Genomic DNA, 24,176 nt, shown 5'->3' on the forward strand with positions numbered 1-24,176 from the left:
ATTTTCACTTGATGAATACCAATTCATATTTTCTGTAAATATTTTGAATTCTGAGATTGATGGTTCTATGTCTGTGGGTTTTGGTAATATCTGTAGCTATTGCACTGATTAACCTTAATTATTATTGATGAAACACAATTTATTAGTTTAATGGTATGACAGTCATAAATCAAGTTGAGACAGGTCATTTAAGAATAAAATATCGTTCAAGATATATTTTTTGTTAAAATTAAACAGTTTTAAAAAAAGCGAATTAAATAATTTAATAAGTAGTTTTCATTTGCCTTTTTTCTTGAACTTTTTAATTGCATTATTTAAATTATGTTTGTATCTCTTTTCTTGAACCTAGACTGGTTTGTCCCTTATGTTTTATGTGAACATTAAATATGGAATATCAGAATGAAACATGGGAAATAAACATTTGATTACAATAATTGATCAGATGCAGTGTTTAATGTTACATTCATGATTTATATTGGTTGTTGTTAACTCTTTTCTTTAACAATTCTTTCTATTGCTGTTATTCTTAGCCTTAGTTATTCTTTTTGTATTAACCATATCACTTTAGTAGGCTAGTATACAGAAATTACATAGGCCTATTAATACACATAGAAATAAAATAAAACAAAATAAAATAAACATGCCAGAGAGTACAAACCATTGATTCATTAGTCAAATAACTGCTTAGTCTTCATTCAAGCCTCATATTTTCAGTAGGACATACGTCAACACACTAAAGGTCAGTTGATGGTGTTAGTTTCTCCCAAACCAGTTTAGCGCAAACCCTGATCTGAAGCAAGTGAAACTCTTGTCATAACCCGCTTTTATTCATTGCCTGGGAAAAAACACACATTAATCATCAGATGCACCTGAACAAGGTTGCCAAGTTTTGCTGTTTCATGAAGTTCAGGAAGTCACGTGATTCTGGAGAAAGGGTGGACAAGCGATATAATGCTGTATAATGCGATATAATGACAGTGGAAGCTTCAAGAGTGAGACAAAAGAAACAGTAATGGCAGTGTTGACTGGTTTTGCTGCACAAATCTATAAAATTTCTTCTTCAAGAAAAAAGTCCACAGTCGCGTAGCTTATAATAAGAGGACTTGGCAACACTGGGGACATCAAGAGAAGGAAGTTATACTAAAAGAGAAAGAGAAAGAGACGTATTTTATGTTACTCACGTGCTTAACACTACAGTGGATAGTTTTTATCGTCGCGTTGTAAAGCAAACATTCGCCTGTTTTTCTCAAGCTTCACCTGTTTCATCTCATCCTTCATTAGTTCACAATAAAAACACGAGAGGTTCGATCAGGACTGCAATAACAGGGGTATGTAATGATATTAATGTAACTGTGTGTGTGTGTGTGTGTGTGTGTGTGTGTGTTTACAGTTTAAAATCCGATGCAGCATAATCGTAGTTTCATAAATATCCAAAAAAAAAAAAAAAAAAAAAAAAAGTCTTTTGGCTTTGTTTGGAAAACTAACAACATTCTAAATAGTCTACTATAACATTTGTCCAAGTGACCACTGTACTTTATTTATTTAGAATAGAGGACGCGTGATAAAATAAAACAATAGCTTTAAACTAAACCAGTTTTTCTGGAAATTTGAACAATACATGTTGCTTAAATGTGAATGATCGCAGTGTATTGCTAAATATTCTCTGTGATCAGACTTTACTGAGGTGTAGCAAGGAGAAAAATGAATAAACATTAATGGTTAAAAGCATTAGTTGTCTTATATCAGAACCTGTTTTAGTCCCAGTCTCCCAGATATTATTGACTCGTTTCCTTTCCACAGGGATATTTGATTGGCTGCTGCGCCAATATAAATATAAATACTTAGTTACATGAATCTATTCAAGTCCATTCACTTTCAATCTTTTTTATGTAACTTCTATGTTCATTTTATTTCATTGTACTTTGATTGTACATTGTACACACACACACACACACACACACACACACACACACACACACACACACACACACACACACACACACACACATATATATATATATATATATATATATATATATATATATATATATGCTGCTTATAGTAGTAGGAGAGTGGGGCACAACCTAACACTTTTGGACTTTCTCAGTTTGTGTAAATCTATAGGGTTCAGATAATATTTTTTTCCCCCATATTAATTTCAAACAAGTCTAGTACAATTATGTGGTTTTGTTTCTTTTATGCAGTGTATAATTTTTTTCTTGATTTACCCCGAAAGAATGAAAGTGAAATGTGACAACATGCCCCATAAATGAAACATGACCATATGACAGATTAAAATGTTATGTGATCTGGCGAGTGTTTCTGCTGTTAGATCAGCATTAAAGAACTATATCAACTGTTAAATAACAGATATAAGATAAAAATAATAACATAAAAATTATACATTCTTTCACTCAAAATCTTTTTTTTTTTTCTTTGCCAACATAAATACCTTATGCGTCCTCTGGTGGTATGAAAGAGAAATGACATAAATACAAATTATGAATACATCTCCATTTTCCCTCATCTTCCCATCACTCTTTTTTTTAATCAGTTGTTTTGAATCTCAATTTTGACAAAAATACCACGGTGACATAATTCATTGGTGATGATATATGCAGTTAACTCACTTCTAAAGCGCTGTGAAGTCTAAAGCACTGTAAACTCATTTCTAAAGAAACGAAGACCTAATGTGTGTGTGTGTGTGTGTGTGTGTGTGTGTGTGTGTGTGTGTTTGTAATAGTCTTTCACCCCTGTAGCTCATTCATAAAGGGTTAACCTGAATGCTACAACATTCCCTGACCTCTTATGCACTTTCGAGATTTCCAGGAAAACAAAAACACACTTCAAGTTTTGTCCATTTAATAATAAGATATGACAGAATTAAGATTCATAAGGAGATCTCACAGTTGCATTATATGATGAACACTAAAAGCTCCAGGTCAGTAATATTTGAAATGTAATTATCATAGATACTTCATTAATATTCAGTATGTTTTCTCCTAAAGATGGATGAGTATCACAGACTCTCAGACGCCAGTGCTGTCAGCAGTTCCTCAGATCACAGCGTGAACGTTTCTCCTGGCGTGATCAGTGAGTACAAATATCACACACACAATATGAGCATATTGCAGAATAATCATCAAATCGTTCTTAGAAACCACAATCTGATGGCAATGGTAGACCAGAGTCAGGCGAGGACTGATAACGGCGTCTAATTTTTTTCATGTTTGAAAATTGGAATACATTTCCACAAATTTCTGACAACTTACAGGTATGACAACCTATACTTGTGTGTGTCTGCCTCATTAGACATTCAGTCCAGTGTGGTGCTATACACATTTATACACAATCGTTGTGTTGTTGTTCGGTGTAACGCAATGTCACTGCCATAGAAACCAATTCCAGAAATGGAAAAAGTGCCACGGACGGGACACACTAAACGTTACGAATACACACAGTGTGGAAGGTCAGTCGTTTACATCACATGCAAATTGAAAACACAAATAATCGGATTTGGAGTGACAGTGAGAACGAATAGTTAATTGTCTCTTATTAGTAAACTAGGCTCCCCATAAACACAAAAAAAAAAAAAAAAAAAACACAAATACAAATACATGAACTAAATAATTATACAGGAAAATAATATAGTAATAGTATTTTATGTAGATTACATTTAAAGGGTTAGTTCACCTAAAAATGAAAGTTTTGCCATTAAGTACTCTTCCTCGTGTCATTCCAGACCTTCGTTCATCTTCTGAACACAAATAAAGATATTTTTAATGAAATCTGAGAGTTTCTGTCCCTCCATTGACAGTTCACGCAACTACCACTCAATATCGTTGTAACTTTGCAGATGTTGTTTATGCTCAAACAGCAACATTACACACTAACTAAAGTTAAAAAAAAAGGAAAATCATAATCAACCACCCCTTTAAATAAAGTGGTAAATTGTTTTTTTGCGCATACAAGGCACTAGCATCGCTTCATAAAGTATAGGTTAAAGCACTGGAGTCTCATGGATTACTTTAATGATGTCTATCCTATCGTTCTGGATATTGAAAGTGGTAGTGGTGTAAACTGTCAATGGAGGGACAGAAACTCTCAGATTTCATTAAAAATATCTTCATTTGTGTTCAGAAGATCTGAAGGTCTTACGGATGTGGAACGACATGAGGGAGAGGAATTAATGACAGAAACTTCATTCTTGGGTGATCTAACTCTTCAATAGATTACACATTAAAGAACATATCTGCAATCATTTTGTAAAAGGTGTTTTTTGCATGTTTGGACTGAGTTTTCATTGCATTCACACAGTTCTGAGAGTCAGTTTGTGGTGTTTTGAGCACTTCACAGAAAAAAGGGTCATGTTGCGGAGCAAATGGTTCAGCTGATTCAACGTTTGTAAAAGCTTTGTTTCTCGTGTCTCTAGTGCTTACAGTATTTTGTAGAAATGACTGTAAATCTGGATTATAGAAGTGCTACAAGAACATGGATACACCATAGAGGAAGAGCTTGGACGAGGGGCTTCAGGAATGGCGTTTCTGGTGAAAGACGCAGACGGAGATCTTTATGTGGTCAAACAGATGAACTCCAGAGATGTAAGATCTTACTTGAGAATTGACCACACAACTTACAACTTTTTCCTTCAATAACAGTGTCGCTTCAATGGAAGGTTTTTCTTCTTCTTCTTTCTTTCAGGACGAGGAACTGGATTCTGTCAAAAATGAAGTCGAGATCCTAAAACCACTGCAGTTTGGATATATTGTTACTTATGTGGATTCATTTGAAGGTTTTTTTTTTCTTTGTACAATAATGTTTGGAACTTTGTTCCAAATTAACCCTCTGGGCTTCTTCGCCCGAAAACGGGCGAAAACTTGAACGTTTCGAATTGTTTAATTTTTTTGCTTCATCGGATGGGGGTGAAACTTGGTGACTTTTGTTGTATTACCTATATGAACACACAAAAAAATCAAGGAGATGATTCTGATATGTTAAAGGGTCGTAAAAAAAAAGTCACACTTAGCTTCCTCCCGCCCGAAAACGGGCGACATAGGAAATTAATGGGAAATACGAAAAAATAGGAAAACTCAGAGAAACTTTTGGTGGTACAAGCTACAGATCAGCCACTGTGCTGAAAAAAAGTGTACAGCAATGAAGGGGTGACACTCTAGAACATCAAGAGTGCAAATAAGACACCCTCCCCCCCACACACACACATACCCACAAACACAAACACACACACACACAGAGAGAAATGAACTGGTAAGACTGAAACAGCTAATTTTGCCCCAAACTATATAAAAATTATATAATCATAATAACTCCAAAACTATAGCAAGGAGAGTCAAAAGGTAGGTATCGTTTGAAAGAACTCTTTTTAAATTTTTTGAAAATATAAATTACATTACATTTGGACATTGTCCTGCCAAGAAACGGTGGATAAAAGACAATATATATATATAATTTTTATTATGATTTTGCATATCTTTCTTATTTGTCATGGAATAACTCAGGAAGGAAATAAGGTAGGAGGAAAATTCTTTTTTAGTGAAGTCCCCCTACATGTTAGCTGCATCTGGATAAAAAATTATAATTTTTGGATAAAGGAATCAAAAATTACAGCATTTTGAAAAGAGATAGCCTTTTTGTACAGTCTTTGACACCCCCTCATGGGCAATTTTTTCTCCATGAAGAATATCTTGTCATAAAAGCAATAGATTATGTTAATTTTGGGCTCATTTTAATTGTAATAATATGCTGTAAAAAATGAAGTGCCATTTTCAATTATCTGAGAATGTTTCATGAGCTGTATGATGTTTTTGACACATTGCAGTACATTATTTTATAGATTATGAAAAAAAAGAAATTCTATTTATCAGCAAATAACTCTGCAATACTTAAGAGTTTTTTTTTTTTGGATACATTCACTGTAAAGTTCAGACTCTAAGCTTTCAAATGACATCAACTTTGTGTTTATCAAGGCAAGATTTTTGAAAAATATGGTAATAAATATTTTCGCAGCTAGGTGGCGCCTGCTGGCGGTACACTCGGTTTTAGAGGGATTACTCAGCACTCGTTAGGAATTAATACATTACAGCTGAGATCCTAAGCTTTAAAATGATATATAATTTGTGTTGTTACATTCAGTGGTTGATTAGTAATAAATTGTTTTCTTTCCGAATGGGAATAAATCAAATAAATAAATAAAAAAGCTATAGGCCGCCTATAGGCGGTTATAGGACATGACACAAATTAATAAATTTTGAAGCCACTAGGTGGCGCTCTTCTCACTTGAAATATTATTTTTTTTAGGCCTGCACTCTAATTTGATGTGAAATGTTGCATTTATTGAAAAATAAAATAAAATAAATAAAATAAAAATATATATATTAATTCTAATGGAAAAAATAGCTCATAAAAATTATATAATTAATGCAAAGTATCATAAAAAATTCTAAAAATTCTAAATAATAATCAGAAAACATTATAGAACAAAAATATATTTGATTGGTTATCCTGGGAAAAAGTAAATTAAGATTTTAAGGCTTCGCCCGTTTTCGGGCGGGAGGAAGCTAAGTGTGACTATTTTATGAAGAAGCCCAGAGGGTTAAAAATGTGGTTGCTTTTTTTTTGTTGTGTTTCTGAAAAATGAAATTACAGTTAACTGAATATAAACATCAGTGTAGCTTTCAGAAAATGAAGCTATTTTAATACAGTCAGAGTTAAATCATTCTCTGACTGGATGTTCATTTATGTAGATAAAGAAGTGGGACGCATTTATATTGTGATGGAGTATTGTGAAGGAGGAGACCTTTCAAAAATCATGGGAAAACAGAAAGATGAAAGGTTTTTTGAAGAAAAACAGGTGAGTTTCTATTCTATTCTCTATCCTTTAAACCACTCTCACATAAAACATGATTTAGTATGTTATGACCCCAAAAATACACACATACACACACACACACACACATGTTGGGTTTTCATGTTTTGAGGACACATAGACAAAATGTTTTTTTATACTGTAAAAGCTGTATATTCTTTATAACCAACAACACACACACACTCTTGTACATTTATCTTTATGAGGACATTCATTGACACAATGCAATCTCTAGCCGCTTACCCTAAACTTATCCATCACAACTAAGTGCCTAACCCGAACCCTGACCCTAAACCGACCCTTAAAGGTGCTGTATGTAGGATCCAGCGGCCTCTAGCTGTGATGTTTCAGATTGCAACAACAGCGCTCGTGCTCGTGCTCAAACTCAATAGCGCACACTCACTACCGGACACACTTGAGACTTTCAACACAACGAAGGAAGCATCACACAACATGCTGGAAACTCATGTAAACTCCCACTGCAACATTACCATAATAGGCTACTTTTATCAGCTTGACGTATAACTAATGCTCCATGCTCGTACCATGATTACATTGACTGTATTTTGCCGACATGTGGTGTATCTAGCATAAGGCATTTCACTAACTATTCGTGTATCTTTCACAATTAGCAATGTCAACATAGGTCAATGAATGATAACGAAAACGGTTAGTCAACTAGACTGAACAATTTCAGTGTAACAATAAGACAGTAGGAAGTAATATTACTGTAGGCCTACTGAGCGTGTCTGGAAATGTGTATTATAAACAATATGATCGTAGTGGGATGAGTGACGTTAGACAGTAGATCTAACGTTAGTACATAAAATAAAAGTTACATCCTAAAGCACCTACTTTTTGTTATCATGGAACAGTCTTTTGTATTCATTTCATGTCTCATGTATGTTGTATTTTACCTTGCTATTTCATTACAGTTTACTATTATTTATTTCAGCATATCTGAAAACTTGTAATTTATCAGAAAAAAAAGCCAACTCAGGGTCTGTTTTTATAGGCTACCTAAAACAAAGCGGAGGTCTCTCCATAATTCAAACGCTCTGCCAATGTTGATCCGTGTTTTCGTCCTGAGTCGATCCGATTGACGTTTGGCCTGACGAGCTTCAGCAGATAAATTATTATTATTATAATTTTTTTTTTTTTTTTTTTTGGAGTTTGTGTTGGAGTCTGTGTTGTGCTGGAGGCAGGTCGTTTTTTGGTGTTATCAGACTCCATGTCGTTAGCTGCAGTGCCGTCGCATAGACTGTATATAAAAAGGAGAGAGGCTCGGGAGCGCGCATGCACGTCACATCCGGTGGATTTCGCAGAAAATCCGACCCGGAGACTTCACATAAAAATAGGAATACTGGCCTTCAGAGGTAATAGCAAAACACGAAAAGTGGATCATTGTAATGTGTGATTACAACCCCTTCACAGACAGGCAATAAAAAAAGGATTCATTTTATAAAAAAAGTTACATACAGCACCTTTAACCTCATTATAACCTTATAAACCTACCCATCACACACACACACACACACACACACACACACACACACACACACACACACACACACACACACACTAACCCGACCTCTAAACCTACCCATCACACACACACACACCCGACCCCTAAACCTACCTTCACACAAAACTCATTCTGTATGATTTATAGGCTTTCCTCATGAAGACCAAAAAATGTCCCCACAAGGTCAAAATTGACTGGTATTACTATACTTGTGGGCACATTGGTCCCATAACGTAGGGATTACTTTCTCCATGTGTGTAGATCCTCGACTGGCTGGTTCAGATTTGTCTGGCTCTGCAGTATCTACACGAGAAGAACATTCTTCATAGAGATATTAAACCTCAGGTATGCACTGATAAGGCTCAATAAATCACATCACAAAGTCAAATCTGGCAGACTTATGAGATTTCTGCTGTCATTGTAGAATGTCTTCCTGACTGAAGATGGTTACATCAGTCTTGGAGATTTTGGAAGCTCAAAAGCATTGGAAAGGTAGAAAAAAAACAAAAAAACATTAAAGCTCCAATATGTAACAATTTTGTAATAAAATTTCCGAAAATAACTTGCACAGTGTTACATATTTCCTCCAGTTGTGTACTTACAATATCTCAAAAGTCTCCAAAGATTTTTTATTTCAGAGAAATTCCGATTTTAAATAACTGTCCGTCCCGGAAAAGAAATGTCGCCTCTCAGTGACGCAATGTCCGCACTATCCTTTTTTTCCGGTGTGGACCATGTGATATTCCACCACACCGGAATATCACATGGTCAAATGCGGAAGTGGTGGTTAGGCCCTATAGCGTTATAGCCATATGGGGCTGTTTACACCTGGCCACTTCATGCGTTTTCTCAGATCGGATAGCTATCCGATCGTGAAAAGACCAGGTGTAAATGCCCTCCGAAACGCATTCGAGACGGATTTGAATCTGATCGCTCAAACCACTTCAGGAGGTGGTCTGGGCCGCATTCCAGACAAAACTAGATAAGTGTAAATGCATCTGGTTGTTGAAACCACATATGTAAATTTGACTCCTCCCAAAAATGCTAAAAAATAAACGTGTGAGAGCGTGTTATAGGCTATATGTAATGTTATAGCCAGATATGACGACGGTACTGGAACACGCATCACCGCAGATGAGAAGCTGAGCATCTATTCATTAAGCCAACGTGCAAACCATCGCAAATCAAAGTGAAAGTAAGTCGCAGACGCTTAATACACAATCATCATCATTAAAAGTAAAGAAACGAAATGATCTTACCAGGGCTGTTGCCGCTCTCTCTTATTGCGGTCTTTGATTTTGAAATTTTAGCTGATGATCAATAAAATGCAGCTCATATCTGTTGCCTTCGGTGACGTGCACTCCATTAAATCTGCATATAGCGCGGGAATTGAAGATCGGATTTAAATCCGTTTCGCACAAACACATTTATGCGACCAGGTGTAAATGGAATCATTTTGATAAATCAGATAGCTATCCGATCTGAGAAAACGCATGAAGTGGCCAGGTGTAAACAACCCCATAGACTGTATGGTTATAGTTGTTATGGATCACGATTACTCTTTGGCGAGTTTGAAGTGCCAACAAAACGAAAGCGTCCATATTTGGATACACGCAGACTGTGTGACAAACAGAGGAATAAAACCCGGATAAATATCGGCCAGGCGTTTTCGAGATGGAGAGAGCTGCGTGACAATCTTGGACTTGACAGAGACTCTGCTCTCGCGAGTGTATTGATAGACAGGTAAGCAAATCAATTTTTGTGATGCTACATTCCTTATATTCTTAGGAGGACTCCAGGTCTCATCTGGATTTGATCATTCCAGTGAGGATGTATCTGTGTTTCCCTGCAACACACGCAACTGTCAATAATAGCACTTATAAACAAAGTTATATTGCTCTTTGTACTTCGGTAAGGCTTTTTATCACGTGTGGTGACCGAGATTATGGCAGTACAATTAAATACAATCGGATGTGTTGTTAAAAAAAAGGTTCAGCCAGCCCATTGTCGAGAAGGTACTCTACCTCTGTGTCGATGTACTTCCGCTTCTCTTGAGAAGCACGATAAAACCGCTGCCTAATTGGAGAAGCGTCACCAACATCTATATCATGTTCCAAGAGATGCGTCTGAGTCGGAGTATCTGAGAAGAGAGTCGGAAAGTCATTAATTAAATTAATTATCTCAGCACACTTGTCCCCAGACAAGTGCTGCAACAACTGTGGAAGTTGCTTCAATGTCTCAGAATTGTGCAAACGCGCACGCAAAACCCCATCATCAGGAGTTCTGATCTCCTCTTGCTCCTGCGCTGCCACCGGAGGAACAAGAGAAAAAACAGGAGACAAACTGGCATCACTTAGAGCCACAGGCTGTGCAGCAGTTTTACTCTTAAATGCATCTAAACGTTCATGATATGGCTTAAGCAGGTTAAGGTGACACAACTGAGTACTTTTCCTTCGGTCCGGAGTGGCAATTACATAATTAACATCTGAAACCTTCTTGACAACCATATACGGTCCAGAAAACTTTGCCTGGAAAGGAGATGACACAACCGGCAAAAGAGCCAACACTTTATCACCGACTGCCAAAACACGACGCTCCGCTCGCTTATCATACTGCTCCTTCATTTTAGACTGAGTGTTTAACTTCTCACGGGCCAACCTCCCCGCCTCATAAAGACGTCTCCTAAAACCATTGACATAATCACACAAGGCTTTTGGTGGTTCTTTGAGGTCCAAACCATCTTTTAGGACAGCCAAAGGTCCACGTACAGAATGGCCAAACACTAAATCATTAGGGCTGAACCCTGTACTCTCTTGAACGACTTCCCTAGAGGCAAGCAACAGCCATGGCAAACCCTCCTCCCAGTCACGTCCCAACTCCATACAATATGCACGGAGAAGGGACTTTAGTGTCTGGTGGAAACGTTCAAGAACACCTTGACTCTGAGGATGGTAAGCCGAGGCTTTGTTGTGTTTAATATGAAGCTGGCGTAAGACCTGAGCAAAAACACGAGACATAAAATTTGAGCCCTGGTCAGTCTGGACAACTTTTGGTATACCAAATATAGAAAAAAAACTGTGTAAGAGCCCTTACAATGGCCCTGGTAGTAATAGAGCGTAGTGGGTAGGCAGCAGGATAACGGGTTACCTGACACATTACGGTCAGCAAATACCTAGACCCAGATTTAGCACCAACTAATGGCCCTACACAGTCCAACTGTAAATGTTCAAAAGGACCAGCTACAACAGGTATTGGATGCAGGGGTGCAGGCTTTATAACCTGATTGGGCTTTCCAGTCATCTGGCAAATGTGGCAGGTTTTAATGTAAGCCGCAACATCTTTCTTTAATTTTGGCCAATAGAAATGACGCATAATGCGATCATACGTCTTTCTCACCCCCAAATGCCCCAACAGATCATGAGCAGTCTTTAACACCAGCTGTCGAATGGTGATAGGCACAACAACCTGAAACCATGGTTCCCCCAGTGAAATGTTTGTTGCGGGTGTCCATTTCCTCACTAGCAAGCCATCTAGAACACCATAACCATGATCCACACTCTCAAAACAGTCAGCAGGAACAGCTCGCTCAAACAACGAAGACAGAGATTGATCTGTATGCTGTTCCTTGACTAGCTCTTCTTGAGAAAGAGTCAAGGGAAAATCTGTTAAAGCAAAGCTAACCTTTCCTGCAGCAGCCTTAACCTCCAGGTCCTCCACGTCAGCACGACTAGCAGCCCGAGTCACCGCACAAGCAGCAAACACCTGAGGAAATTCTTTAAAACAGTCATCAGATTCATTCCCCAGCTGAGGAGAATCAGTCACCACAGGAATAGGACTAGTCTGCCAAACACGGCCGCCAGCCAGATTATTCCCTAATATAACAGACACCCCATCAACAGGGAGGGCTGGGCGTACTCCCAACTCAACTTCCCCCTCTACCAACTCAGAGTAGAGCACAACCTTATGCAAAGGGACTTCTAGAGTACTAAGATCAATACCTCTCACCAAAAGTGACCTCCCGGACCTTGAGGAAGAAGAAAACGGCAACACAGACTCCAAAATAAAGGACTCTGATGCTCCTGTATCCCGCAAGATTTTTACAGGAAACTTCTCCTCGTTGCCAAGTAGTGAAACAAATCCATCTGAAATAAATGGAAGATAATTAGGCTTCAGTTTACTAAGCACAACATCTGAATTACCAGGCGACACAGCCAAAGCAGCAGGTTTCACAAACGAAAAACGAGCTTTAGCTTTTGACTTCAGCACTGGACAACTCCCTTTCCAATGACCTTTCCCTTGGCAATAACGGCAAATTTGCTCTGCATCAGACGTTACACTTGAGCGATCCTGATTTACTGGTGGAGGATTAACGTTTGGAGTTTTATTACGAAAAGAAAACGCGTCTCTTTGTCCACTTACTGAACGCACGCTTTCGCCAGAATGAGCTTTATGCGTTAGTTCGTATTCATCTACCAACACAGCAGCATCAGCCTCGTTTGTTGCCTGCTTTTCAGCAATATATATCGCAACACGCTCCGGCAATGTGTTCTTAAATTGCTCTAAGACTATTAAGTCTGTCATGTTATCAACTGTTTGAACATTAGAGGCGACGCACCAGCGTTGGTATTGTAACCGCAAATCTCTCGCAAACTCCACATTGGTTTGATCGAAACGTCTTCGCATACCTCTGAATCGCTGCCGATAGGCTTCAGGAATTAACTCAAATGATCTTAAAACTGACGCCTTTATGATTTCGTAGTCTTTCGCATCATCCACACTGAGCGCGGAGAACGCTCTCTGTGCTTTCCCCGTAAGAGTGCACTGCAGCATAAGAGCGCGATGTATATCAGGCCAACCCTGCGCGTCTGCCACCCTTTCAAATAACAGGAAAAAAGTATCGACATCCTTCTCATTAAATGAGGGAAGAAGCCGTAAACTAGTGGAGATATCGAACTTCGAATCCCCTAAACCAGACATTCTCCCTTGTTTTATTAGATCCAAACGTTCAGCTTCAAGTTCAAGCTTTTGCTGCTCTAGTGCTCGTTTCGCACGTTCATTCTGTTCGTTTAGACGCAACCTGTCCATATGCATTTGATGTTCTAACTTACGATTTTCTAATTGTAAGAGTAACAATTCTTTTTGTTCAGCAAAGGTTAAGTTTTCTGCATGACCTGAAGTCGGAGAAACTATATCATCATCATCATCATCTTCAGATGCATCGGCAGACGCTATGAGTAAACCCTTGGCGCACAAGGCTTCATTCACTATACTTTTGATCTCTTTTTTATATCGCTTACTTGTAAGCTCTATTTTATAATGATCAGCAAGTTCTATTAATTGTTCCTTTGTCAATGCATTTAACAAAAACTTTGAGGGTTCCTCTACAAAGGTTTTTACCGGTGACGCCATCCTTCAACTAATACAGACCGCTATTATTAAGAACTCAAATCAACGTTTCTTATTACAGTCTGTACGATCTGAATGAATTAAACATGAGCCGGGTAGGCCAGCGACATTTTCAAAAACCATATAACCATTTCTCTTAAGCTTACAAAAAATACCCCATACAATTTACCTAGACGCGGATCTTCAAACAGGTCTGCGGTGGGATGGATTAAACACCAAGCCCGCAGGAGTGGCTAAACAACCAGTAATCTGGCGATTTCCCCAATTCCTCGGTAGTGCCCCCGAGACCAATGCTCTAGCCACAGACCTGTTCAAAAACAAAAAACCCCACGACCCAAAAACACGCAACCTATGTAAGCACAAAAAGAAAGGTTATGGCTAATTGATTAAATACATATCGCTGAACTTACCCTCCATGTCCAACATTCCCGTGTAGCCTCTGATTACAATAGAAAATCTATTGTCCTGGCTCCAACAAGACAACAAACATTCATATTAGTCCCAGAAACACACAAGGCACAATATATAACGTTTAGGTTTAGCCTACTATCCGACCGCACAGCTTTTTCCTCTATTCACATTACTTGCAATCGCCCAAAAAAAACAACAACGCCAGATTTAATAACGGAGACACGCGAGCGAGCGTCACATCAGCCTCCGATTACAATAGGTTATAGGCAAAATTGTTTTTAGACGAGCCCCCACTTTGTTACTACTGGCTCTCAAATAGTAACAAAAGAGGCAGGAGAAAGTTCGGCAAACAAATATCTAAGGATTTATTTGTTAACTCAAAAGTTTACATAACCAAGGATCAACTTAAAGCAACAATTCAAACACAAAACAAAGCCGCTCTCTCCCGCTCTCTTCCTGCCCGACGCGCCACAACCAAGCCCTCTTTATGCCATCAGCTGGGACACGCCTCGCGGGCGCCGACACACCCCATCAATTAAGCACAGGAACTGACCTAGGATAACAACAAGACACGGGAATACAGAACAGGAGAAATACAGACAATCGCTGGATGTAACACCATAAACACGTAAAACTGCACAACATTAACCCAACAAATCATTGGACAAATAGCTGTAAGTTGTAACTAGTGTTGCTTTCGTCAACGAAAATTATGACAAAATATTGTCGTCAACGAACCGTTATCACCTGACGAAAACGAGACGAGACTAGACGTAAATGCATGGTCATGTGACGATGACTAAAATACATGTATAATGCAATATCGTTGACAAATAAAAACGAGACTAAATGTGGTTTACAAAATAAAAACTATGCTAAAATGTCTTTTCATTTTCGTTGACCAAAACGAGACGAGACGAAATGTTATAACGTCACGACGAATGAGAGAGTTGTGCGTGAACCCATAGCTTTGTCGGCTTTAAATTCTGGTTTGCGATCTGGTCACTCGATTATCAGCGAATTTAACAATATAACTCCATTAGTTATTCTATTAAAATGTCTCATTGATATATTTGACACATTCATAATCATTACTTTTGCCGGTTCTTTGTGACAGCTGTATGTTATTGGCAGCGTCTCTGGTTACATGAACACGTCACCGCATCAGCACCAGAACATGGAGATTTTATTTTAGAGAATAATCGCACAACCTATTCGATATTCTTTAATTAAATAAACTAATCGAATATCCAAAAATTGTGCATCCCTGCATGGAATCTCTTGTTTCTTTTCCCAAATCTTCACTCACGTCTCACGTTTTCTAAAGGGATAAACGTTTCTTTGGTTCGCTTTTAATTAGGCCTATTATATTCGTATTCTTTACTGTGGTAAAGTAGAAAAACGCTGTAGGACAGATAGCCTACATTTGTACTTGCATGTCAAATTCTTTTTAACACAGTTTGTGCTTGTTATATTAGACATAGGGCGCGTCAAGTTTGTAAAGCGCGTTTCACACGCGCGGGTGATTTTTAGTTTCACTTTCTCTGGCAGCGCAATCTCAAACATAGCCTAAATATTTCGCCCTTGTGGAGGATAAAATTCACTCTTCAGACCAATTTACATCAAATAGAAAACACGAAGATATCATAAAGAGATCGATGGTCTCTTTCCTGCTCGTGTCCCACATGCCACATCCCTCTCAAAGCGCAGAGTGGTTGGCTATATCACGCGTCTTTGTGTGGAAATATAAAACGAGTTTTTATTTTTTTAAATAACCCCCCAACCACCGCCGGTAGTTGGTCCATTACCACGGTGGTAAAAAAAACTGCCACTGTCACAGCCCTAAATATAGGCTACTAGCCTATAATAAGATAACCTTGAAATTCTATATTGACTGGGTTAAATAGAATCACATTACTAAAAAGAGACTAAAATACAATTTTCATTGACTAAAACTAGACTAAAATGTCATCAGTTTTCGTCGACTAAAACTAGACTAAATGTCATCAGTTTTCGTCGACTAAAACTAGACTAAATGTCATCAGTTTTCGTTGACTAAAACTAGACTAAAATGTCATTAGTTTTCGTTGACTAAAACTTGACTAGACTAAAAAGAGTATGAACGTGACTAAAACTAATAAAAACGATCAGACATATAGGTAATACAAAAATGAATAAATTACCTCATCCGTGATCATGATTCATTAATTCCATTTAGATACATCGCTAGATGGTGAAAACACATTAAAAACGACATCTCCCATCGTCACCTCCTTCATAGCGTCATCAAGCTTCGCCTTTGTTATTGTTGGAAACTGCGCCCTCTTGTGGTGAAACAATTTTACATATTGGAGCTTTAATGGGAACTAGTGATGGAACAAAACCTGAAGTCCTGGGCTGTTACAGGTTTGAGTTTACATTGTTTTTTCCTTTGCAGAGCTGATGAATATGCTAATTCAGTTGTGGGTACAAACCTCTACATCAGCCCAGAAGTTCATCGGAAGAAATATAATTCCAAGAGGTATGCTTTTGGATAACTGAATGTATAAACAATATTGATATGTTCACCATTATTAAAAGGTAATCAAAATTAAATTTTGCATGATTTATTCAGGTAGATTCCATTAAAGAAACCAAAGCCCTATTCAGATGGTAATTGTTTCTCATGGGGTTGTGAGGTATTTTCAACATTTACAGGGTTATTCAGTGATTTTTATTGCCATCAGAATCCAGAATGTCAGTGTTTTTCTCCCATCATCAGCGTAAAAATCCCCGGCTGAATTACCTACTGTTTATTGAAGAACACCAAGATCGTGTGGGGATTTACTTTCTTGATTCACTGTTTAGTTTACTGTTTTAAAGATGTACTTTTTAATTACTGAAATGCTGGAAAGTATTTATAAGAACAATATTTCATCACCGCTCCACCTCAGCGAACAAAAAGGAGAAAGAGAAAAAAGCACATAAACATTTGAAATGGGCCGTTATTGTGACAGCAATATATATGATAGAATTTTAAAATATGTAGGCTATTATACACAACATTAAAAATACTAAACAAGCAGCTTTATTTTTACCTCATGTAAATAAGAGGCTTCAATAACTTGTTTCCGCTGATTCCCATATTTTTAAAATTGCATCCTTTTGAGATAAAATGCAAGACTGAAAACCATTTCAAATATATCTTTCTACATTATTATACTATTATTAAATTAAATATGAATTTATTCATATTCATTTATTTACAGCAGACAATCATGCGACTGACCACAGTGGGTTCATAGGATCATAAAACTCCTTGTTGTTTCCTCCACCATCAATAAATTGCCATATGTTATATATATATTAAACATATGAATGTTTTATCACTGAGGTGTTTTTACAGACGTCCACATGAGAAACCATTACTGTCCGAATAGGGCAAAAGCCTTATAATACACACAAAAATTATGGTAGCAATACTACACATTATATTTTTTAGTAGATAACATATAACATGTTTTACATGGTACACATACTTCTTGATTTTCATTGTCATGTATCGGCTGTTTTAGTGACATATGGTCATTGGGATGGTTGCTCCATGATCTCTGCATGCTTGATTTGTGGGTGAGTATTTATTTTTATTTTTTCCCAAAAAACACCATATTACTGTCACACTTTCAGTCCAATGATGATGATGAAATGCCAAAAGGATCAAATAAAACATTTATTAAATAACTCAAAACGTTAAATACAAACAATGAGCAAACACCACAAAACAGTGTTGTGCACAAATACAGGATGCTCAACAGATCAAACTGAGGAACAAAACTCAAAGAGATAACGAACTACAGGACTAGCAGTTGTGATGATCAGTGTCCATGACAACAGATTGTGGCGAGATCTTAAAACAAATGAGACGTGACTGAAGAGACAAAGTCAGTAAAAATTAAAGTAAAGCGCATAACCGTGACAGAACGCCCCCCTCTTGGCTGAGGCTGAGGAGGTGGTTCCGGAGGTGGACGGAGGACTGGTGAAGAGGAAGCTCTGGTGGAAGGAACCAGGATGGTGATGATGGGAGGAGTGGACATGTGGTACACCAGAGCAAGCCCATGGCGGAGTCGATGGAGGGAGCCTGGTGTAGCCTGAGGGAGGGAGGAGGCAAGGTGGAGCCGTAGGGACGAGGGAGCCGGGTGGAGCCAAGGTGGAACCGTAGGGACGAGGGAGCAGGGTGGAGCCAAGGTGGTGCCAAGGTGGAGCCGTAGGGACGAGGGAGCTTGGTGGAGCCTTAGGGAGGGAGGAGCCAAGGCGGAGCTGTAGGGACAAGGGAGCCTGGTGGAGCCTGGTGGAGCCTGAGGGAGGGTGGAGCCAAGGTGGAGCCGTAGGGATGAGGGAGCCTAGTGAAGCCTGAGGGACGAGGGAGCCTGGTGGAGCCTGGTGAAGCTTGAGGGAGGGTGGAGCCAAGGTGGAGCCGTAGGGATGAGGGAGCCTGGTGGAGCCTTAGGGAGAGAGGAGCCAAGGCGGAGCCGTAGGGACAAGGGAGCCTGGTGGAGCATGGTGTAGCCTGAGGGAGGGTGAAGCCAAGGTGGAGCCGTAGGGATGAGGGAGCCTTGTGGAGCCTGAGGGAGGGTGGAGCCGTAGGGACGAGGGAGCCGGGTGGAGCCAAGGTGGAGCCGTAGGGACGAGGGAGCTTGGTGGAGCCTTAGGGAGGGAGGAGCCAAGGCGGAGCCGTAGGGACAAGGGAGCCTGGTGGAGCCTGAGGGCGGGAGGAGCCAAGGTGGAACCGTAGGGACGAGGGAACCTGGTGGAGCCTGAGGGAGGGTGGAGCCAAGGTAGTGCCGTAGGGACGAGGGAACCTGGTGGAGCCTGAGGGAGGGAGGAGCCTAGGTGGAACTATAGGGACGAAGGAGCCTGGTGGAGCCCGAGAGACAAGGAACAAGGGAGCCTGGTGGAGCCTGAGGGAGGGTGGAGCCAAGGTGGAGCCGTAGGGATGAGGGAGCCTGGTGAAGCTTGAGGGAGGGTGGAGCCAAGGTGGAGCCGTAGGGATGAGGGAGCCTGGTGGAGCCTTAGGGAGAGAGGAGCCAAGGCGGAGCCGTAGGGACAAGGGAGCCTGGTGGAGCATGGTGTAGCCTGAGGGAGGGTGGAGCCAAGGTGGAGCCGTAGGGATGAGGGAGCCTTGTGGAGCCTGAGGGAGGGTGGAGCCAAGGTGGAGCCGTAGGGACGAGGGAGCCGGGTGGAGCCAAGGTGGAGCCGTAGGGACGAGGGAGCTTGGTGGAGCCTTAGGGAGGGAGGAGCCAAGGCGGAGCCGTAGGGATGAGGGAGCCTTGTGGAGCCTGAGGGAGGGTGGAGCCAAGGTGGAGCCGTAGGGATGAGGGAGCCTTGTGGAGCCTGAGGGAGGGTGGAGCCAAGGTGGAGCCGTAGGGACGAGGGAGCCGGGTGGAGCCAAGGTGGAGCCGTAGGGAGGGTGGAGCTTGGTGGAGCCTTAGGGAGGGAGGAGCCAAGGCGGAGCCGTAGGGACAAGGGAGCCTGGTGGAGCCTGGTGGAGCCTGAGGGCGGGAGGAGCCAAGGTGGAACCGTAGGGAGGAGGGAACCTGGTGGAGCCTGAGGGAGGGTGGAGCCAAGGTGGTGCCGTAGGGACGAGGGAACCTGGTGGAGCCTGAGGGAGGGAGGAGCCTAGGTGGAACTGTAGGGACGAAGGAGCCTGGTGGAGCCTGAGAGAGGGGCCAAGGCGGAGCCGTAGGGACTACAGGCTGATGGGGGAGGTGGAGTGCTGGGACCAGCAGCAGGAGGATCCACTTTCTTGGGTGAAGCTGGTAACCGCAACACCAGAGACTTATCCACAAAGGACTTTGTGTAAATTGCCCCTGAGTTTGAAGTTGTTTTGTACTCTTGCCAGATAAGATTACTTTGTCTTTATTATTTGCTTCCATGGTTTTTGATTTACCCTCATGTGTCACACCTGTGTCTAGATCAGGAGTGTTACTTTCCTTTTTTTTTTCTTCAACCCCTACTGACACCAACCAGATTCTTAATTGTTTTCTTTTTTCCTCCACAGGCAGATGGCATGCAGCGCCACATACTTCACGCTGTCAGCATGGCAGGAAACCTCCCTCACATCTCGGAGAGATACTCAGAGGAACTACGGAAACTAATCAGACAAATGCTCAGCCGTGACCCTAAAGACAGACCTTCAGCTGAAGAGATTCTAGCGAAACCATTCCTGACAGATGCAGTAGACCGAAACAGCAGAACGCCAGAAGCACTGCTACAGAGTTTCATGAAGTCCGTCAGCACCTTCGATAAGGCCTACAGCAAGCACCATAAAGACATTGAGGACTTAGTTAGTGAGTGGGGAAGAATAACGGATTCGATGGAGTCTGCACATTACAGCGCCACAGCGGGGAGTCTGTCAGGTTCAGTGATTGGAGCAGCTGGAGGAATCACTGCATTAGTTGGTTTAATCTTGGCTCCATTCACTCTTGGGGTGTCTCTGATTGTTACTGGTGTTGGTGTTGGAGTAGGAGTTGCAGGTGGAGTAACAGGTGCTGCATCCACCATTACTAATACTGTACAACAAAAATCATTCAGAGAGAGCCTTAAACAAATTCAGCAGAAGTATAAATCTGTAAGCGAACCAATTCTCACACCACTGAACACACTGAGAAAGGTACTGAGAAAAATCACAAAGTTCAGTGTTTTTTTCGGCAACTCGACTTTTGACAATGTACAAATATCATGCAATTTAGAAAAGAGAAATGTTTTGTGTGCCACACAACTCATGAATTTAGGTCTGTTGGCAAACATTAGCAGAATTGCTACTCAGACTGCAAGAGTAGGACGAGTTGTGGCAGAAGCAGTCTCAGGAGTGTTAAGTGGACTACTAGTCATCCTTGATGTCGCCTTCATAGTGATGGATTCTGTAGACATTCACCAGATGAGACAGGGAAAAGTAGATGATCCAGAAAAGGTCAACTCCAGTGTCCTCAAATCCATTGCAGAGATGAGAAGAACACATAATGAGCTCTGCAATGTCCAGAAGGAAATACAAAAAACAAGAGAGGAACTAAAAGACTATATAGAATTGGCCAGGATTGACAGAGAATTAGACAATGATTTAAATTGTTTAAACATATAGATATGATTCCAGCCAGATAATCGGGTAACATCCTACTGATTTATTACTGATTTATACATGAGCATGAGTGAAGAGAAAAAAAAAAGAGTTTTTGTATAAATCATTCTAAAAATTTAATATGTTGCTCCGAAACAACCAGACTTCATGTGTGTAGGTTGAGTTTTTGTGATTATATCAAGTCAAGTCACCTTTATTTATATAGCTCTTTTTGTTTCTAGAAGAAAATAGCGTCACAGTCCAGGGGCTCGTTCTTCGTACGTTGCTTATTACATCCGAGATCAAATGACACATCCAAGATGATATCATCGTGCTAATCATGATCCGGCTAATTGGGTTCTTCGAACACACCTGTTGTTTATGATTAGTATCGCTGGATTGAGTTATCTGAGATAATTGCGCGTTCATGCTCTGGTTTAAAAGGGGATATGTGTCGATAGTAGAAACATTGATCAGCAACGCTGCTATTGGCTGCTCAGCGTGGCCAAAGAGCGGGCTTAGTTTTTTCCTCAGCAGAGCAAGAACTAATAGTCGAAGTTTATTCGGAATTTTAATGTTTAATCAAAACGCCAGGGAACACCTCAAAGTCTGCAAAAGCCAGGAGAGAGGGCTGGCAAAAAGTAGCAGACAATGTAAATCCGTTAGAAGTGGCCATGTTAGATGTTTTTTATCACTTATTAGGCTATATATTTGTATTTTAATAATTGCATAATTACTTTGTTCACTGTAATGTCAGAGTCACCACACTAGAACATGGGTACAAAAGTACAAAAATATTCTACATAATGGTAATTTTTAGTTATATTATAGTCTCTTTTATAAAAGGCACTGTTAAAAAAATGGTTGTCTGTTAAAGCAACCAAGAAAAAGGCTGAGAAAAAAGAAAAGATCTTAGTAGCCTACACTGTAAAATAATTTTTGCTGCATTAAATTAAGGCCGTATAGTCATTTCAACTGTTAAATCTTGAGTAATGATGAATTGCTTCGACTTCTGAAAGTGAAACCTGATAAACTTATGTTAATGTAAAAATATTTTGCCATCACGTTTCCCGTGTGTAGTTCATTGTAATGCATTGTGTTTCCTCTTTTGTGCACTTTTACACAATACACCAACACTTGTATCTGTTCCCAAGAAAGTGGTGGCTGAAATATGTGCAGTAAGTGGACATTTTCTAACTTTCCAAAGGAAAGAAAGTATAAGACTTTGTAATGTCCATTTGTTTCCATTGCACTGGACAGTGAATAAACCCTCTCAGATAACTGTCATATGGAGGAACTAGCCTACCTGCAAGTGCATAAATAACTTTACTTAATTTATACTTGTATGCTTTATGGCTGCAATATAAGTTGCAGGATTCCACATCTACAGAAAGGCCTACAGAAGAGTCTGCACAGACAGAGAGACATAGGCCTACAGGTGGGCAGTGAATAGCCAACCTTTCCTTTTTATTTGTTGCATGAGGCATGTGTCTAATATCTCTTGTTGCAGGCACTTGACCACTGGCTTTTCTTTACAAAGAACAATTGAAATAAAACTCAAGGAACTAAACATTTTTGTCTTTTATTAAACATTTAATGAAAAGTGTTTTTTTTTTTTGTTTTTTTTTTGCCAGTGTTGTGTAATATGGCACATTCAACAATGTCACAGGCCCTGTCAGGTGTGCAACCCTCAGACTTATCAGACACTGACATCTTCCCTTTAGCCAAAGTTCATTTCATTGTGTGCCTTTGTCCTGGCTAGAGCTGCATTGTAACTGGTTTGGGTCAGGGAATGGGGTCATAAAACACCTGTCTGCAGGCAGGAACATGTCATAATCACCTATGAAGAAATGCAGTTCTGTTAGGATCAGCATAAGTGTATGTAATACAGTGAGCTTGATATTTAATTGTGGAACTTTCCTTACCACTTTCAAATAATGTGCATAAATGTGAATCTCTGAAAATGCTTAAGTCATGCACAGATCCTGGCCATTTTGCTTTCACACTTGTGATATGGAAGATTTTAGTCAACTTCCTTTTTTTAGTTTGATATAATATTACTAATCTGGAATATTAAGAATCACAATAGTAACTGGGCTGCACATTTACATTGTGAACCCCCTTTCTGTTCACGTAATCCCCTTCATTGAGGCCTTGATGGCAGTCTATGGTAGCCTATGGTACAAGTCACGTTAGTGAAGCCTGAGTGACATATAGGGCCTACTGTAATCGGCATGGTCATGATTGCATGATCTTCATAAAAAAATTCTGATAGCCTTAAAAAACAAAACAAAAAAAAACTGCTTTAAAAAACTGCTTTACAACATTGGGTCTTCAGTGGCTTGGACATGCCACAAAAAAACTAAAACTGTTTTTTAAACCTAAAAGTGCCAGGTAAACTCCGAATGACACTTCTCTGCATCTCCAATAGTGTAAAGGAAAGAGCCACTCGCAAATAATCTTAGGGCAATGCAAACAGTTTGTGCTGTAGTTAAAGCCAGACTCCGACAAGTCGAAAATAAATGTGCGTTTCCAACAAATTAATAATGTAAACGACAATCTCACGAGTCACGAGAATAAATCTATATCTCAGAAAGTGCACTATTGCGCTGCGCTGGACTTCCCATATCAGCTCCGCTTATGAAGCCGGGATCTAATCCTGTTTACATGAAATAAGCTCCCGAGCAGGTTTAAGATTGCGCACCTGTTGCTATGACAGCAAGTCTAGGATGAGCTTCGAAGAACCAAACAATCCAAGATCATGCCAAATCGCCAACAATCAAATCCAGTTAACTGAGTTAGTGACGTACGAAGAACGGACCCCATCTTAAGTAAGTTCTGTGATGGTTCATTCTTGT

At 39.9% G+C, this 24,176-nt stretch overlaps 1 protein-coding gene across 1 annotated transcript; it reads left to right on the forward strand.

The window, feature by feature from the left end:
* Positions 1-1,163: 1,163 nt before the first annotated feature.
* LOC311079095 (uncharacterized protein) lies at positions 1,164-22,888 on the forward strand. The gene is made up of 10 exons (XM_084108288.1): positions 1,164-1,328; positions 3,009-3,093; positions 4,477-4,601; positions 4,702-4,792; positions 6,762-6,868; positions 8,670-8,753; positions 8,833-8,900; positions 16,663-16,746; positions 17,780-17,834; positions 20,263-22,888. The coding sequence occupies exons 2-10, from the start codon at positions 3,009-3,011 to the stop codon at positions 21,340-21,342; spliced, it is 1,779 nt and encodes a 592-aa protein (XP_083964414.1). The 5' UTR covers positions 1,164-1,328; the 3' UTR covers positions 21,343-22,888.
* The last annotated feature ends 1,288 nt before the right edge of the window (positions 22,889-24,176 follow it).

Source organism: Abramis brama (assembly GCF_963993115.1).
Source record: "Abramis brama genome assembly, chromosome: 1".
Lineage (NCBI taxonomy): Eukaryota > Metazoa > Chordata > Actinopteri > Cypriniformes > Leuciscidae > Abramis > Abramis brama.